Source organism: Pteropus medius, unplaced genomic scaffold (assembly GCF_902729225.1).
Source record: "Pteropus medius unplaced genomic scaffold, Ma_sr-lr_union100, whole genome shotgun sequence".
NCBI classification, from domain to species: Eukaryota; Metazoa; Chordata; class Mammalia; order Chiroptera; family Pteropodidae; genus Pteropus; species Pteropus medius.
Genome location: NW_024349797.1, coordinates 4,429,507 through 4,445,645, shown reverse-complemented (window position 1 = coordinate 4,445,645; position 16,139 = coordinate 4,429,507). Strand labels below are relative to the sequence as shown.

The 16,139-nt window shown below is 51.8% G+C and overlaps 1 protein-coding gene and 1 long non-coding RNA gene across 2 annotated transcripts in view; one reads left to right on the top strand and one right to left on the bottom strand.

The window, feature by feature from the left end:
• Positions 1-12,468, bottom strand: part of VASH1 (vasohibin 1) — a 20,110-nt gene extending 7,642 nt beyond the window's left edge. The window contains exons 1-4 of the mRNA XM_039883886.1: positions 10,859-12,468; positions 5,127-5,215; positions 3,824-3,880; positions 2,174-2,248 (exon numbers count right to left, since the gene is read on the bottom strand). Of these exons, the coding sequence (XP_039739820.1) occupies positions 2,174-2,248; positions 3,824-3,880; positions 5,127-5,215; positions 10,859-11,161 (524 nt within the window). The 5' untranslated portion in view covers positions 11,162-12,468. The remainder of the gene's footprint in view (positions 1-2,173; positions 2,249-3,823; positions 3,881-5,126; positions 5,216-10,858) is intronic.
• A 37-nt stretch (positions 12,469-12,505) lies between these two features.
• The window catches only part of LOC120619534 (uncharacterized), an 82,478-nt gene continuing 78,844 nt past the window's right edge, over positions 12,506-16,139 (top strand). Inside the window, exons 1-2 of the long non-coding RNA XR_005657531.1 lie at positions 12,506-14,307; positions 15,623-15,720. This is a non-coding gene — a long non-coding RNA (uncharacterized LOC120619534). The remainder of the gene's footprint in view (positions 14,308-15,622; positions 15,721-16,139) is intronic.

Genomic DNA, 16,139 nt, shown 5'->3' with positions numbered 1-16,139 from the left:
CAAGCTCGTTTATGGCCTAGGAGGCCAAAACTACCTGGCTCAGCGGCCCACTCCAGCCTCTTACCTGGCTCGCCCCACTTGCTCCACCTCTCCATCCACCTGGATTTCCCACCTGAGGACCTTCTGCGCTAGCTCTTCCCTCTAACCAGAGGGCTGTCCCCCACCCCCTTGGCTGCCTCCTTCTCATGACTTAGGCTTGGCCGTCACCACTGACCTCCTTTTCTAAAGTCAGTCTGCTTTACTCTTTATTCCCTCCATGGCATACTCACACAATCTGTAATTATTTTACCTATTTCTGTGTTTACTTGCTTATTTTCTGTCTCCTCAGCTAGAAGGTCAAATACTAAAAACAAAGACCTTGTCTGTCATGTTCTTTGCTGTATCTCTGGCGCCCAGCACAGAGGCGAGCACATAATAGTTACTTGATAAAACTCTTCTTGAGCAAACGGGCAGAACGAGATAAATAGGATATAAGCCTGGAGTAAACGCCACGTAAGGATAGTACACCAAGTGTCCTACATATACCCTGTCATTCAATTGTCCCAGCAACCTTGTGAGACAGGTACTAAAGTCATCTCCTTTTGCAGAGGAAGCCACCAAGGGGTCATACAGTAAGTACATGGCAGAGCTAGGATTCAGGACCCTGAAGTCTATGCTCTCAGTCATTACAATGCTTACTGAACCCGACTCCTTGCAATTAAGTGGGGACACAGAGATGAGCAAGGCACCAGCTCAGAGGGCAGATGATGAGGCATGGGAACAAACTCAGTACAAGCAGCCACCATATGCACAGTGACCGAGGGAGCTGCGGCAGTGCTGTGGGGTCACTGGGGAGGTCCCTCTCCCAGATGGGAGCTGTCCTGCCCACAAGCCACAAGGTAAACCCTGAAAAGCCTCTGAGATGAAGTGATCCTGCCTGGACTGGCTTCTATGAGTGTCTGGGGATAGAGGAGCATTCTCCCTTCTTTAATGTGTGTGGGGGGCCCCACTTTGGTCTGTGACTCCTGAAGGAGAAGCAATATGGGGTTGTGAAGGAGGTGCTGGCGGTGGCCTGAAGTTCTCGGGCTGGCTTCATGCTTGTCTCAGCAAAGAGCCCTTTAGACATGGCAATGCTTGTCAGGCTCTTAGAAATGGGAAACTAATTGCCACAAAAGGGGTAGCTCTTGGGACCTCTGGGGGAGGGGACTAGGGACCCCCTGCAGTCTCTTTGTGTAATTTAAGGCAGCTATGTGTAAGGGGAAGGGGGCAGTGGCCCCTTGGATCACAGTCCTCCTTGGAGAAATTGTGCTCCTTGTCTTTGACCGCCATGTTCTCCTCCCGACCTGTCATAGCAGGTGGACTCCTTGTTGAAGGCACCCTCCCCCTTACCTTCTTTACGCAGAGGCAGGTGCCTGCACCAGAGGTGGCAGATGCAATTATTTAGAAGCCTATGTTACTATGGGAAAGGTGGAGATAGGAGGGGTGGGCAGAGATGAATCAAATTTGGCCTTGAATTGGTAAAACTTGAGTGCTGGGCATATAGGATTTATTATGTTTTTCTATGTTCACAAAAGCTTAAAATTTTCTATAATAAAACAACAAAAATTGGCAGGGCTCAAGTATGGACCAATTAGGACAGAGAAATGGCTGTAAATACCTGCCTCCCCACCTTGCCCTAGCTGGGGGTTTGTATGCCCACCTTGCTACCCTGATGGCTCAGCTATAGGCCCCAGTGCTGCCCTTTGGGTGAGAGTGACTGAAAAACCATTTGCTTTTATTAAAAAAGCAATTCTGTTTCAAAGATCCCATCCATCATCTCTACAAATCAACATGTCCTGGAAATGCCAACATTTGGACATTCAACCTGCTTCTCTCAGACTGTTTGGTTCTTGGAAAAGGCACAAAAGCCTTAGTGAGACAATGTGCCCTAATTTGGGGTTCAGAGAACAGGGTCACTCTGACCATAAGACTCAAAAAAGAGCTTCCCAGTAAGCCCAGGAAATTAGCAACTGAGGCACGTGGGACTGAGCCCCACTTAAGCCCCTTCACTTTAGGGCTAAGTTCATGTCTGGGAGAGCTGGGAGAGCTGGGAGAGCCCACTCGGTTTTCTCCTTCCAGAGGAGGAAGCCGGGGCCCAGAGGGGCTGAGTGTATGCCTGCCCCCTCCCAGGCCTCCCAGGGCTGAGGAAGGATACATTCCCAGGATCACAGCTTCCAGGCATTTGATTGGCAGAGCCTCTTTGGTCATTTCCTTGGCCAGGTCCATCAGCCTGGGGGGAAGGGAGGCAGAACCATGAGGACAGTCTCCATCCACTTCCCATAGGGGACTGTCAGGAGAGGGTGAGTGAACTAGAAATGCTAGAAAGAAAGAGACAACCCCCCCCACCTCCCCACCCCACTCAGGCTGCCTCGGCTCAGGTCCCTCCCATCCATCCTGGAGCTGGGGGGGAGGTGGGAGAGAGGCAGCATTGAGAGACAGGGAGGGAGGCCCTTCCTTTTCCCACTACTACTGTCCACCCCAAACACTGCCCCAAGATCCTCCTGGGGGGGCAGGGAGCATCGGAATAAGGGGGGGAGCATGCAATCCTGAACAAACTCTTTGACAGCTACTGGACTGGGGGCCTTCTGCAAATAGTGGTATAGGGGCTGGTGGGAAAGCATGCCAAGGATGCCTGGGGACCCTGGCATTGATTTCATCCTTTCCAGAGCATGGCACATACCCCCAATCTAAGCATGACTTGTAAAGAGCTTGTAATAAGCTTGCAATTGATTGCAACTGCTCCCCCACAGCTGGTCAGCTGCTTGAGGCCTGGACATGGCATCTCGGGCAGTTAGCCTGGTGACTCCCCAGCCTGCCCTTGAACTTAGAATTCAGGCCACTTTAAGACAGCCTATTCCTGAGGCCTGGCTCATCCCTTCTCACTGAATGCTGCCTCCATGTCTGGGAATGCAGCCTGGCCATTGGCTTTGCCCAGGAGGGTGCCGGACTTCTCCATTCCACTGAGGCTGCAGCTGGGCTCCCAGCACACAGCAGCCACAGGACAAGAGTAAAGTTTTTGGGGCGAGGGAGGCGGGATTCCACCCAGGTGCTTGGGAAGGGGGCAATTAAGTAATTTAGCTAATAAAAGCATTTACTGCATTTTTCAGAAGAAAGCAAACATGGACAGATGATGTGTGGAGCAAGATGTAAAATTCACATTAATTTTTAAAACATGGGGTTTTAAGCCTGTGGACAGCTTCAGGCTGAGCCCCCAGACCCAGCTGTGGTATTCACTCCTCACTCTCCTCTGCCCTCAGGGCTTCTGCGGGGAGAATCCAGCCAGGGGTCTACACATTAGATGGTGGAGTAGAGAGTGAGAGATGCAGTTGGGTCTCCCCTCTCCAGTGGGACCCCTATTACAAGTTCCCTGCAATGGGGAGTCCATAGGCAGCTGCAGGGAAAGAAATGGGGAGAACTCTCTCCTGCTAGGCCCACCTCTTATTAAAAAAAGAAGGCTCATACATAGACATCCACTTGGGACCACTCTCTGTCATCATCAAGGTAAGATGGGGGGCTGTCCATCACCCACCCCCCAGCTCAGCATGGATGTTAGGGTTCCCTTTTCATCCACGGAGCCCTGGCTACTCATCTTGGCCACAGTCCCCTCTTTATGACATCCTTAGGGCCCCATGGTGTACAGTGGGGAAACTTTGGCAGTGCAGTGAGGACACCCTGCTAGCATGCTCCCCTGGAAAGAGGCCCTGCCTGCCTCGCAAGCTTCCACCCAAAGGCCCCCTAAGAGGCTCCAGACCAGTGGGGGCATCATCAGCCTCGGTGCAGAAGGGCAAGGTGCGCTCACACTTACCCTGTGAGGGGTCTGCTCTTCTTAATTTCAAAGAACTGGGTCCCTGTGTGATTGTACCTGTGGCGCTGGTTAAGGGCTTACTGGATCGGTCTAGAAGAGGCGTGTCCCACTCCCCCACCCTCCCTACATCCCCCAGGCCCTGGGGCCCAGCACTCCTAGGGATTGCAGGCTAGGTATAGACCTCATAAAGTGATTCTCGAGAAGCATCTTGGAGGATGCTCAAGACCTGATCGTCTGCAGGGGAGAGAAGGGTGCTGCTTCTTCCCCACATGGCCCTTCTGTTATCCTCTCTGGCTTCTACCCTCGCTCTCCCTGGCTTTCCCTTCCAGGAAGAGAGCAGAGGAGCAGGCAGCCAGGCTGGCCAGGGCTGGGAGAATGGCTGAGCTCTGGACAGCTCTCTACGGCACCTCATTTTCCAACCAGCTGAGAAGCAACAGGAACTGAGAGGAGAAAGCTGGAATCGGGGGTCTGTGGCTAAATTGCTGGGTACTGTTTCTGAGCTAACTGTCTCCCCTTTCCAGGCTGCAATTTCCCACTGGCAAGGGAAGGGCTGGAACCAATTTTCAGTAACCAGCCTGGCTCTTCTCCTGCTCAAGATCTGGTCCTTCCACCTCAGCCTCACCTGCAGCTAGCAGGGCAGAACACAGAGCTCTGGGCTGGGCGCAGGGAGTCGAGGGGCCCAGAGCAGGGACACCACGGAATGTGGGGCTCAGAAGGTCCAGCTCTTCCTACATCTTCACTGGAGCAGCCCCCATGTGTAGCCTCCTGCCAGGGAAAGAAGCAGATGAAGAGCAGGAAGCATTCGGGATGTGGAGGTTACTCCTGGGTACATTCAGGATGTGGGGTCTACCTCTGGGTGATGCTAAAGTCCGTTTCTCCTCATCTGCATCTCATTTACACATTACACTGGCACACCTTTTGCCTGGTTTTAGCTACTTACAAGGGGCTACTCTCTCTCTCTCTCTCTCTCTCTCTCTCTTCTCTCTCTCTCTCTCTCTCTGCTGGGCTCATGGACCTCACCAGCAGGCCGCTCAGGAGACATTTGCCCCATCGCATGGAGGAGGAAGTGGGTGGCAGAGAGGGGGTCTGGCATTCATCAGGGCCCTCTGAAACCCAGGCAGACTCCAGCTGGGCTTGCCTAATGCCAGGGGCATGGAGACGCTATGCAAACAGCACCCATGTAGTTGCGGACTGAGGGTGCTCTGCTGATACCTCTCCAGCCCAGTCCGCAAACAAGCCCCACTCAGCGTTTGGACTAGCATGCCAGCCAGAGATGACCAGGGCCCTGGACCCGGGAGGATACTGCAGCTCCCTGATGTAGCGCTGCACGGCTTCCAGGCGCTCAGGGACAGGGGTGGAGGGCTGGAACGTAGGCACAGTCGGTACGGGGACCTGGGGACGAAGAAAGAGCCCTGGTCACAGAGGGAGGCCAGCCCATCTGAAATGCTGAATAGCCCCCAGAGAAGCCACACCCCAAGGGGGCCTCCTCACTTCCCTCCTACCGGGAGCTGTTCTCCCTGGCGACCCCTTCCAGGCCATTTCTCTCCCACCTGACTTTGGACAGCATTCCCAATTTGGAGTTTATGCTGATGTTCCAATTTTATGTTTCTTTAATAATTTTAGAAAAACACAGGTTGACTCGTGGACTGTTTTGAATTTAAAATATTCATTAACTTCAAAGCTTAACGAAAATTCTGATATTGGGGTTAAGTGCATTTGGGGATGGGGTTCGTTTGGTTCAAGCGCTGGTTTACTTGGTGTGCCATACTCTCAGGACCCTGCCTGGGCTGGGGGAGCGCTCCAGTGAGGGGTGACCACACCCTTAGCAGAAGGTACTACCCACGCCTCTATCATGGCACACTGACCAGGCCTTTCAGCGCTAACCTGAACTGTTGAGGAGTAAGCCAGTGGTAGCAGGACGAGGTATTTCGCAGAGGCACAGGAGCCCTGGTTCCCCTTCAAAACCTCCCTTCCCTGCCAGCTCCACATCTGTAAGCAGCAAGGGTAACCAGGAAACCGGGCAGTCCTCCCCAACAGAAGAGACTTTCTAGTGCCTGGTCCAGGAAGGGGAAAGGTGGGAGTGTCAGGCAGGCACCTTCTAGTGACTGGGAACTGATAGGCCACAGGCTGCTAGGAGTTAGGTCAGAAGCTGCAGACCTCTAAGGCTGTTCCCTGAACAAGGCGGTTTCCACTGTGCAGGTGGAGGTCCCTGAGGCCCAGGTCCCCTCTCTGGCCAGGTCAGCCCGAATCCTGGCAGTTTGCTGCAACAAGTCAGCAAGGCCAAGGAGGCCAAGAGAAGCATCAGCTGGGGTCCTCTGGGTTACAGATTAGACTTCATTGGGCAGAAGAACCTGACCAGGGACAAGTCCCATTCTTCTGGGCTCCCCCTTGGCCAACAGCACTGCCAGCTGTGAGGTGGCCTTAGACTCCTCACAGAGAGATCCCACCCTCTCCCCTGCCTAGCCCCCTGCCCACACAGAGCTTCCCCTGCAGTCTGGTGGGTAGGGGTGTGTGTGAAGGGAAGGAATAAAGCAGGAGCCCCATGTGAACTCAGGGTAGGGCTGGGGTCGGGGAGGCTCTCTCTGTAGTGAGATACTAAGCCCACAGAGTACAGTGGCTTTTAAATAATGTGGTTGCCGTGGCCGGGGCTCTGACACAGAGGGAAGTGACACACAGCAATCACTGCACACTACTGTCTGGGGCGCTGCTGATGGCCAGGGGGCAAGGACAGTCTCTGATAAACACCTACTCACTCCAAAGGGCGGAGACGCAGGAGGGAAGGCCTGGGAGAGAGAGCTCTATCTCAACTTCCTCTCCCCACCTCACTAGTCCCCTCCTTCCTGTCTGGGCAGTCCCCCAGGCTGACACCTCTGTCTGGAAGAAGCTATTTCCCCTTTCACATCATATAGCTGTCCAAACTGGCGCCATCACTTATAGCCACCATGGAAATAAAAGCCCAGGGATGGGGAGGCGGAGTTCCCTCTTTTTGCCCGAACACTTTGTGCCAGATGGACCTGGCCTGGCCTCCCCTGTGTCAGGATATGGGGTAGGAGGTGGGAGAGGAATTGCTTCGCAATTTCCTTCAAAGAGCATGGCACCCGATCTCTTCAGGTCGAAGGTCCCTGAGGCAGGCAGATCATTTCCACTTCTCAAGAGAAAGCATCCAGCGATTTCCAGGGGCTTTGGCTGCAGACTGTAAGTGTGCCCTCCCTTGAGGCACTCCAGATAAGGAGGGAGCTGCAGTCCAAGGGTCCTTTGCCTAAGCTCACCACATCCAGTCCTGGGCCAGGGCCGGACAGCACCCAGGAAGGCATCCCCTGCCATTCAGACAGAGGACCCAGCTACTGGCTGCTCTTGGAGAAACAACTCTAAAAGAGTCAAGAAAGACCCAGGATTCACAAGCAGGGCCTCAGAAGTCACCACCACTGAAGCTTAGCTGGAAGAAGCTGTCTGGCCAGCTCCATGACTCATGCCAACTCCTGATTACCTCTGCAGGCAACATCCATCTGAATGTTCATGTGTAAATACATACAGCCACTCACTCAAAAACAAATAAGCAAGTTTCTGTACATCTAAATGACCAGGATCAATTTAGGACTGGATTTGCCACAATTCCCACCTCCAAACTAGGAGCCAGAAAATGCTTCCTTACTGTCAAGGGTCGGGGTACAGCAGGGGTGAGTGATATCAGCTACCCAGATCTCTTCAGGGACAACTCCTTCTCCCCTACAAAGGCCAAGAGTTACCCTTACTCCAGGAACCCCTAAAGTTCTGAGTTCTTTTCAGAGACCTCCCTGGTGGAGTTCATTTCAGTCCAGCACACTAGGAGGCTTGGGGGAGGTGGGACAGCCTACAGCTGAATGTGTATGCAAGAGGCAGGACAGCACAGAGGCTGACAACTGGCTCCGGAACCTGACCATTACTATCTAAATCCCAGCACTGCTGTTTACCGTCTGGCATCGACTCTGTGCCTCAGACACCTCACTTGTCAAACGAGCACCATGACAGAACCAACCTCACAGTGTAAATGAGACACTCATGTTGAGGCCTTAGAACAGGGTCAGGCACAAAGCATAGTTCAGCTCCTGCTCACATGTGCTAAAGCTACTGGTCAGCATGTGCGGACCCCGAAGTCCAAATTTGTATTTTGTAGGAGCTCTGTGGTCAGAGCCACGGTCAGAAGACCTTTAGCAGCTGGAACGAGTGACCACTGAGCTTTTAGGTGGTGGCAGATTGGAACATCGAGGTGAGATTCTTCTGAAGGAGCACAAACCGTCCCTAGATCTGGGATCCTTTCAGACACTCTGCCCCTTAACATATCGGTACCATCCTTCTAAAAGGATGTTTCCCCAAAGCACCTGTGAGGTGGCTGCACCCTCAGTCCTTGTTCCATTTGCCAGGTACAAATTTCATGCTCACCTGTTTCACATGCTTTTACTTCACCAATTCCTCCCAACATCCTTGGAAATGGGTATCGTTATTATCCTCGTTTTACAGCTGAGGAAACCAAGGCACGCGGAGGCTGCATACCTTCCTCACATAAGCCGTTGTGGGAGAACCAGAATTTGAATGTGGTGGATCTGACTGCAGAGTTCTCTTTTAATCACACTACCTTGCATGGATCCCAGACTCAGCCACCAGGAGGGACCAAACAGGTGACATGAGTGAGGAAGGCAGGCTGGGACTGAGTGGTGGAGCCTGGGTGAGGAGGAACTCAGCTCCAGCTGCCACTGCCATGTGGGATCACATGTTCTCTGTTCCCAGATCTTCTCATTTTCTGAAAAGATGCCCAAAATCTTTATTTTATGTGATCCCAATTAAAAATTTTAAATCTCCCAATTAAAAATTTTGGCTCAAGGGGTCTTCTAAAACATTGTGCTTTCTCAACAAAACATCCTTGGGCCCACCATGCTGTGACCTCTGGAAAAAATGACTGTGTCACTTGGGGAGGGGCCAGCCCAGTGGTTGGTTTGCTCTGCTGCTGGTTCCCTGGGATCCAACCTCTGATGCCTCCCAGACTGTAGGGCTGCTTTCTACTCTGGGCCAAGGTCAAGGAGGAACCCCACACAGACTTGGTGGATTTTCTATCTGCAACACTTTTATTGTGGTTTGAGGAGGGAAAGTTTCGAATTTTCCGAATCCTCCCACAAAATTCCTTCCATACTATCATACTCTAGTCAGTCATGACACACATATACCCCCACAGACAATAGCTCTGTCTTACATCAGCATCTTTCCTATAAATTTAGGTTGAGGATGACAGACCAGTCACAAATGAGCATATTTATTTCTTTTTCAGTCTCTAGGAGTGGTGACAGTCCAGCAGGGAACCATTCACACTCTTCCATAGCCTGACTCAGACATAAACAAGATGGCTGGAGAGCCATCCACTAAACACCAACTTTCTCATGTGGTTGGAGAAGTGTGTGGCTCTGGCCTCAATGGCACAAATGCTCTGAGTGAAATCTAGCCTCCCTTCCTGATGAAGACGTGAAAAAGGTAATGAACATCCAATAACCACTGTAAGTTTGATGCTTTAGTTTGTCAAATGTTTTAACACATATCTTCTCATCTTAATCTTCACTACAATCAACCCCATATGACAGGTGAGAAAACTTTGGCTAAAACAGGTTGAAGGGGCCTGCTCAAGCTCATGCAGGTAGGCAGGCAGTCTAGACCAATGGCCGTATCCTTTGACTCAATATTTTCTCTTCCAGGAATTTATCAAGGAAATAACCAGAGATAGATCCCCAAATTCACATTTTAGAGTGTTTACCAGAGTGTTTGTTTTAAGTAAATTATTGGAAACAGTGTCCAACCACAGTGGATTAGCTAAATAAATTATTCGACGTTAGTACAAAGGGCAGCTGTGTAGCCCTTCAAAATCAATCCATGTTTTATTTCCTTTAGAAATATTGGGCAGTTGCTCAACCTTCAACCTCCCTTTCCCCAGAAGACAATTTCCGATGGCTCTATCAATAACTTGGTAAAAACAAAACAGGCCACTCGTCTCTGTCTAAACCACATTAACTGCCACTCTTCCTGGCCCCGTTCCTTCTCACCTGAGTAGTTAGGACTAAGCACTGGGCTCTGACTTCTGTCCAAAGAGCTTTACTTTGGGGATTTCAGGCCTCTGCATTTGGTTAATTTAACCATAAATGTTAGAGAATTTAACCATAAATATTAAAGAAAAAAATCAGGTGTGTATTTTCACATAGCACTGTACAGCACAGAAAGTCTCAAGCACTCTTTCATTGAGCAAACACATATAAGTGCCTGTTCTGTATTGGGCACACAGGAGGGCTTGGAAAGACAAAGATGAATGAGACATTGCCTCAGCCTTCACGGGTGATATAACCGAAGGGGGCCGACACGGAGGAGTTTCAGTTGTGCACAGATAATTTATTTAACTTTGCCCCTCTCCACAGGCCCTTTCTAACTGCCCTGATTTAGTGTCCAGCAGAGCATGGACCTGGAACCCAAACGCTGGGGACTGGGTCCCAGCTCTGCCATTTACAGGCAGTGGAATCCTGAGTTCCAACTTGAGTTTGCATCTTGCCCATCTGGAAAATGGGGCCATAAACTGCGCTTACTTCGTGAGGCTATCAGAGAATTCAGTGAGATAACATATGACAATATTATCTCAACATATGAAACCCTGATTTTCCCTAGTCATTCATTATCTCTCTGCCCACAGTTCTCCACCTTAGCAAATAGGATGTCAAACCACATTAGTGTACTCGTTAATCTGCTGCCCTGCCCGCAAAATATGAGCATTTTAAAAAAGATGGAGGAGGGCCTCCTGGAAACAGGGCACGTGGACCTCAAAGAACAACTTCGATGGCAGCTGAGAGAAAGCTCTTCTGGACAGGTATGATTCGTCTATATTTTTAAAATCTTACCATGCCAGTGGTCCCTTACCCCACCAAGGGAAGTGTGGCTTTGCTCTCCCAGCCCAAAGTCATGAAAACTCTAAGATTCCCTCCCCCTCTCCTCCCACCGCCCTCCGCCCCCAAACAACACAGAAACCCTCACCTTGGGCAGATCCGTCACCCCACGGATCCTCTGGGCCACCTTCTCTCCATCTGGGTGGATCTTGGCCACATGTTTCCACATTCTTTCCCAGGTGGCCTCGTCCACAGGCAGCCCACCCCGGTTGACAAAGAAGGGGACGCCTCCATCTCGTAGGTCCTCTTCCCCTTCCTCCTCTGGCTCATCATCTCTCTGGGCTGAGGCTCCTTCGCTGGTCTCCAAACGTCTGACCCCAGAAGGGACGGCAGCGACGACAGTGGTGGCAGCACAGCTGCTGCCACCCCCGACCACCTTCTTCCCTGGCATCCCCAAATCCTTGATGGGGGTTGAAGAATGTTATCAGGAAGCAGGAAAAAAATAGATGGTTCACAGGAGGCCTCCCACACACCAGCTGTAGCTATAACACATGGCTAAACAGTGTGCAAGGCGCCTTTAAGAAACTAGGGCGTGGCTCCGGTACAATAAAATACTACTCAAAGAAAAAAATCAGTGCCTCAATATGAGTAGGGGGTGGATGAAGGGGGTTGCTTGTCCCAGGTCAGCCTTAGAGGCCTCGTTCTGTTTGGAAAGCGGCATAAAGAGAACACACCCCAACTTGGCAGCCTTCAGCAATCACCCGCATTTGACAGCGAGAACAATGACAGGCAGCAGTCTGGGCTTGCAGAGAGGAAAGTCGGAGGGAAACTGAGGCCAGACAGCTCAGACCTGTGGCCACACAGAGGGTCAAGGCACAGGTGCTGACGCCGACTGGGCTCCCCCGGTCCCAGTTTTGGATAGAACAACTTCCTTTACAAAATATCGCACGCTGACACCTGCGCGCGCTCGCGGGTGAGACCGAGGCTACTTCAGGCCGCATCAGCTCTGAGCTGGGATCCCCGGACTGGAAGGCGGCGAGGGGGCGCGATTTCTTCGCCGCGATGAGTTGGGGAGCCAAAACTCGCAGCTGGCTGGGCGCTGGGAGGGGACATGCGCCGACACGCACATTCCACGCCCGCGGTCAACTCCTCGCACAAAGTGGGCTTTGTCTCAGACCCCTGGTCCCTCGCTCCCGGGAAGCTGCGGCGGAGCCCCCAGAACAGGGAAGGGAGCAGCGTGGAGCCCCAAAGCTCAGCCGGTCCCCAGCCAGGCGCGTCTCAACGGGCAGAAGTCGAGCACCCGGCGCAGCGCTGCGCCAGCCGGGCCATCGCGGGGCGCGGGTCCCGCACCGGGGCCCGGGGCTCAGCGGGGTTGCCTTGAGAGGCGCGCAGGGGCCAGGCTGTGGTCACTGAGCGACGGGCTCCCGCTGCAGGGCTGCTGTCCGGAACTGGCCGTAGCATGGGCGGTGGCGCGGCCAGGGCGGGCGAAGGATGCTCCGCAGCTGTTCGCTTGGGCTCCTGGGGCCCAGGCTAAGGGGGTGGAGGAAGGATCAGCGGGGCGGGGAAAGCAAGTCCGGAGGCTCGCGCAGCCCCAGCTCGCGGATGGAATGGATGAGAGTGATAAAGGCTCGGCGCGCGTAAGCTGCGCTAGTCCGCGGAGAGCAGCCCGCAGAGCGCGGGGTGCACGCGCAGGTCGCGAATCCGCGACTAGGTAAAGCTCGGGCCGCTGCTGTTCCGGTCGCCCCAGGCCATAGCTGCCTCCAGCCGTGGCCCCTGCCTGCCCACCGCCCACCCGGCTCGGCTCCGGCCCGCGACGCGCATGCGCTCCGTCCCCCCCTTAAAGGGCCAGTGCACTCCCGCCGGGTCCTACGCCTCCCGCGGCCATCCCTCCGCTCCAGGTTACCTCTAGGATGGGGTTGGGCGTTCGCTTTGCTCTTACCCTTCTCTCCTAGTGGCGCGTAGCGGCTGCAGAGCTGCGGAGAAAGTTTCCTACGTGCCAACGGTGTGCAAACTCTAGGGAGATTCCGGGCTCGGAAGGCCCGCGGTCGGGAATTTCTTGAGGGGAGTACCTCTCAGGGCCCTCAGGGTGTAGACACGAGAGTATGGCCTGGAAGACCGGGGTTCTAGACCGGGCTGAGCTTCTGTTTTACTGTGGGACATCTAACAGGTCACTTCCCTCTGCGAACCTCAGTTTCCCCACCTGTCGGCCAATGTCCTCACACTGGTTGCGCGTAGAGCCTTCTCGGCGCGCGCGTTCCTTAAAGGTAGATATCTAGGGGTCAGGGTCAGTACTTCTGGAAGTGAAAGGGTTAAAAGTCACTCGGTTCCTCCTTATGACCTGCATCAGTGACACCGGGTTCGCACCTAGTCCGCCTCTCTGGAAACGGCTCTGGGCGCCCCTAGTCAGCCCCTGGCAGTGGGGATGCTGCATTCTAGGGTCTTCGGACCGCAGCCCATGGGAGTGGAAGGCGATGGTTGGAGACGGTCAGCTGGCCCAGAAAGTGAAAGTACCGCCCATTGTGTGCGGGCCCAAGACAGCGGAGACCCCAACACCCCCTCCCTCCCGCCCCTCCTCAGAGCTGTAACGCAGAAAAGGCGCGAACACGGAGCTAAAAGAAAGAACTTCACTAAACTGGGGTAGCCCTCTATGAGTTATGGCTCCTCCCCACTCTTCCCCCAAGAGTTGGTGTCCCTCCAGGGGTAAATGTAGATTCCTGGACCCCGGGGCGGGGCAGAGTTTCCTCACCATCCCCTTCTCTGACAAGTTGAGGTTTCCGCGCTCAGGCTGGGACAGGGAAGGCCTTGGAGAATCTGAGGTCCTCAGTGTCCGAACTTTATCGGGCTCTTGAGCTCCAATAGCAACCTCTTGCTGCTTTCAGGGTCAGAAGCCAAGGGTGATCTGTGATAGGGTCACAGGACTTCAAGAAAGCTAGTTAAGAGGGGATCCTCTTTTGCTCACTGAGGCAAAAAGACTCCAAGCATGTCAAAACTCCCAGGGATCAACAGCTGCAACCTGCTCGTTGTACAGATGGGGAAACTGAGTCTCAGGGATTTCCCCTAGAAAATTTGAACGGAAATCTTACTTCTTCACTTAGCTTTCACCCTGCCCGTTGCCACTTGTGCTAGCGAAGTGTTGGCAAGTTCCTTACCACTTCTTTTTTTAAAAGATGGAGTCTAATTCCCCTCCCCTTGAATGTGGGCTGGACTTAGTGACTGGCTTCTAATAGAGTGTGGTAGAAGTGGTGCAAATATATCCCCTAAGCCCCGGTCATAAAATGGAGACATTCTTCTGTCACTTACTTAATTCCTCAGAACACGACCCTGGGAACCCAGCCACCATGTTATGAGGAAGCCCAAGCCACATGGAGAGGAGACATGGGGTGTTCTGGCTGACATCTCCAGCTAGGCTTTCAGCGCACAGCTAGCATCACTCACCAGATAGGTGGGGAACTGGGATGATTTCAGCCTTCAGTCTTTGAGTCTTCCAGCTGAGATCCTGGCCATGGAGCAGAGACAAGTCAACCTCAATGTGTCCTGTCTGAATTTCTCTCCCATGGAAATTGAGAGATAAGAAGTGATCATTGTTGTTTCAAGCCAGTAAGTTTTGGGGTACTTTTTAAATAGTATTAGATAACTAATACTGTGCGTTTCCAAAAATGACAAATAACAAAATAGATTTGGAGTATTCATTCAAATAGTAAGTTCTTATCCAGTGCCTGGCTCTGTACTAGGAACTGGGGATACTGTGGTGAATAAGAGAGTCTTTGCCCTCCTAGAGCTTATGGTCGGGTAGTGGAAGAAATGTTTAAACATGATTCCAGTTTAGTGCTTTGCCAGAGGCTTAGTACATGAAGCTACAGGAAGCAACTCCCTGGCGAGTGGGTCGCTGGGGGAAGAAGAAATGAGCTGAGTTCGAGGCCAGCATGGTCTAGTCTAGAGAATTTTCTTGGATGTGTTCATAGAACTAGGAGTGGATAAGCATCAGGCAAGGTGAGTGGATAAGTGTCAGGCAAGGGCATGCAAATAGATTAGAAAATGGACTGGAAAGGGATGTGTGTAACCTACTCTCATTTAAGCCAAAACCCAGAGAGGGAAAGTGTCTTGCCTGGTGTCCCATAGTTTGTGAACTGGGCCCAGATACTGGGTTCTGTATCAAACCTTCTCATGATTCCTCTACCCCTCTACCCAGAGAACGACACCTCTAACAGGCACTTGGGTAACTCCTTATTTGGGCTTAAAGCTCTTGTGACCATTATCTGTCTTCACAAAGACTCTGGAAAAAGTTAGGATGAGTCAGTTTCCTTTTCACAGATGAAGACATGATGCACAGGGAAGCTAGTGCAACTTAAGCACCTAGTTCAGGATCTGGCACATCAGAGCTGTTTACAGGTGCCTTTGATGATGACGGGGATGATAATGATAATGAAACCTATCACTGTTATCATCACACTCTGGACTAACATTCCGTGTCTGAGGGAATCAACATTGATACGAATCTCTAATTTTCTATTCTTGTGACACTGAAGCTAGAGTCAAGTTCCCTGAGAGGAGAGTCCGGTTGACTTATTTTGGGTCCTGGGTCCACCCCTTGGCTGGTGAATGGCAAGGCAACTTCATTGGCTGCCCCCCAAAGATTATAGGCAGTGGGAGCAAGGTGCTGCCTTAAGTGACAATGGGGCACTGTTAGTAAGAGAGGAACATGGGGGTGCACAGATATAGATATGTTTATAAAAGGTAAACACTCTACATAAGACTGCATTGTCCAATATGGCAGCCAGAAGTCATACGTGGCTATTTAACTTGAATTAACATTAAATGAAATTTAAAACTTAGTTCTTTAGTCAATAGTCACACATGGCTTATGGCTACTGTGTTGAACAGCATTGGTCATAGAACATTTCTATCATTGCAGAAATTTCTATTGGACAACACTACTCTGGGATTCTTGGAATTCGGCTCTTTCTTTTCTTCTTTTACTTCATACATTGTGATATGGAGATAGCAAAAGAGGTGAGTCAGAATCTTTATTCATTTATTCAACATACATATACTGTCTACTCTGAATCATATATTGTTGTAGGCACCAGGATGCCTAGAAGGGATCTTGGAGAGTTTCTGTCCAATGCATCTCACATTAGAATTATCCAGGGAGCTCTTGAAAGTACTGATACATAGGCTCCACCTAGCAAAGTTTCTGGTGAAATTGATTTGGGGTGGGGCTTGCACACCCATAGGTTGGAAAAGCTCCCAGGATATGCAAATGTGCAGACGGGCTTGAGAACCACTATGATCTAGTCTGAACAGTGAAGTGATTTGCTTCAGATAACCTGGAAACCTGAATCTGCATGGGTCTGACCTCCACTCTGGGGTTCTGAGGACAAAATCAGAGTTCTCCATGGATTCAGCACCTGTCTGAATTGAATGCAAAA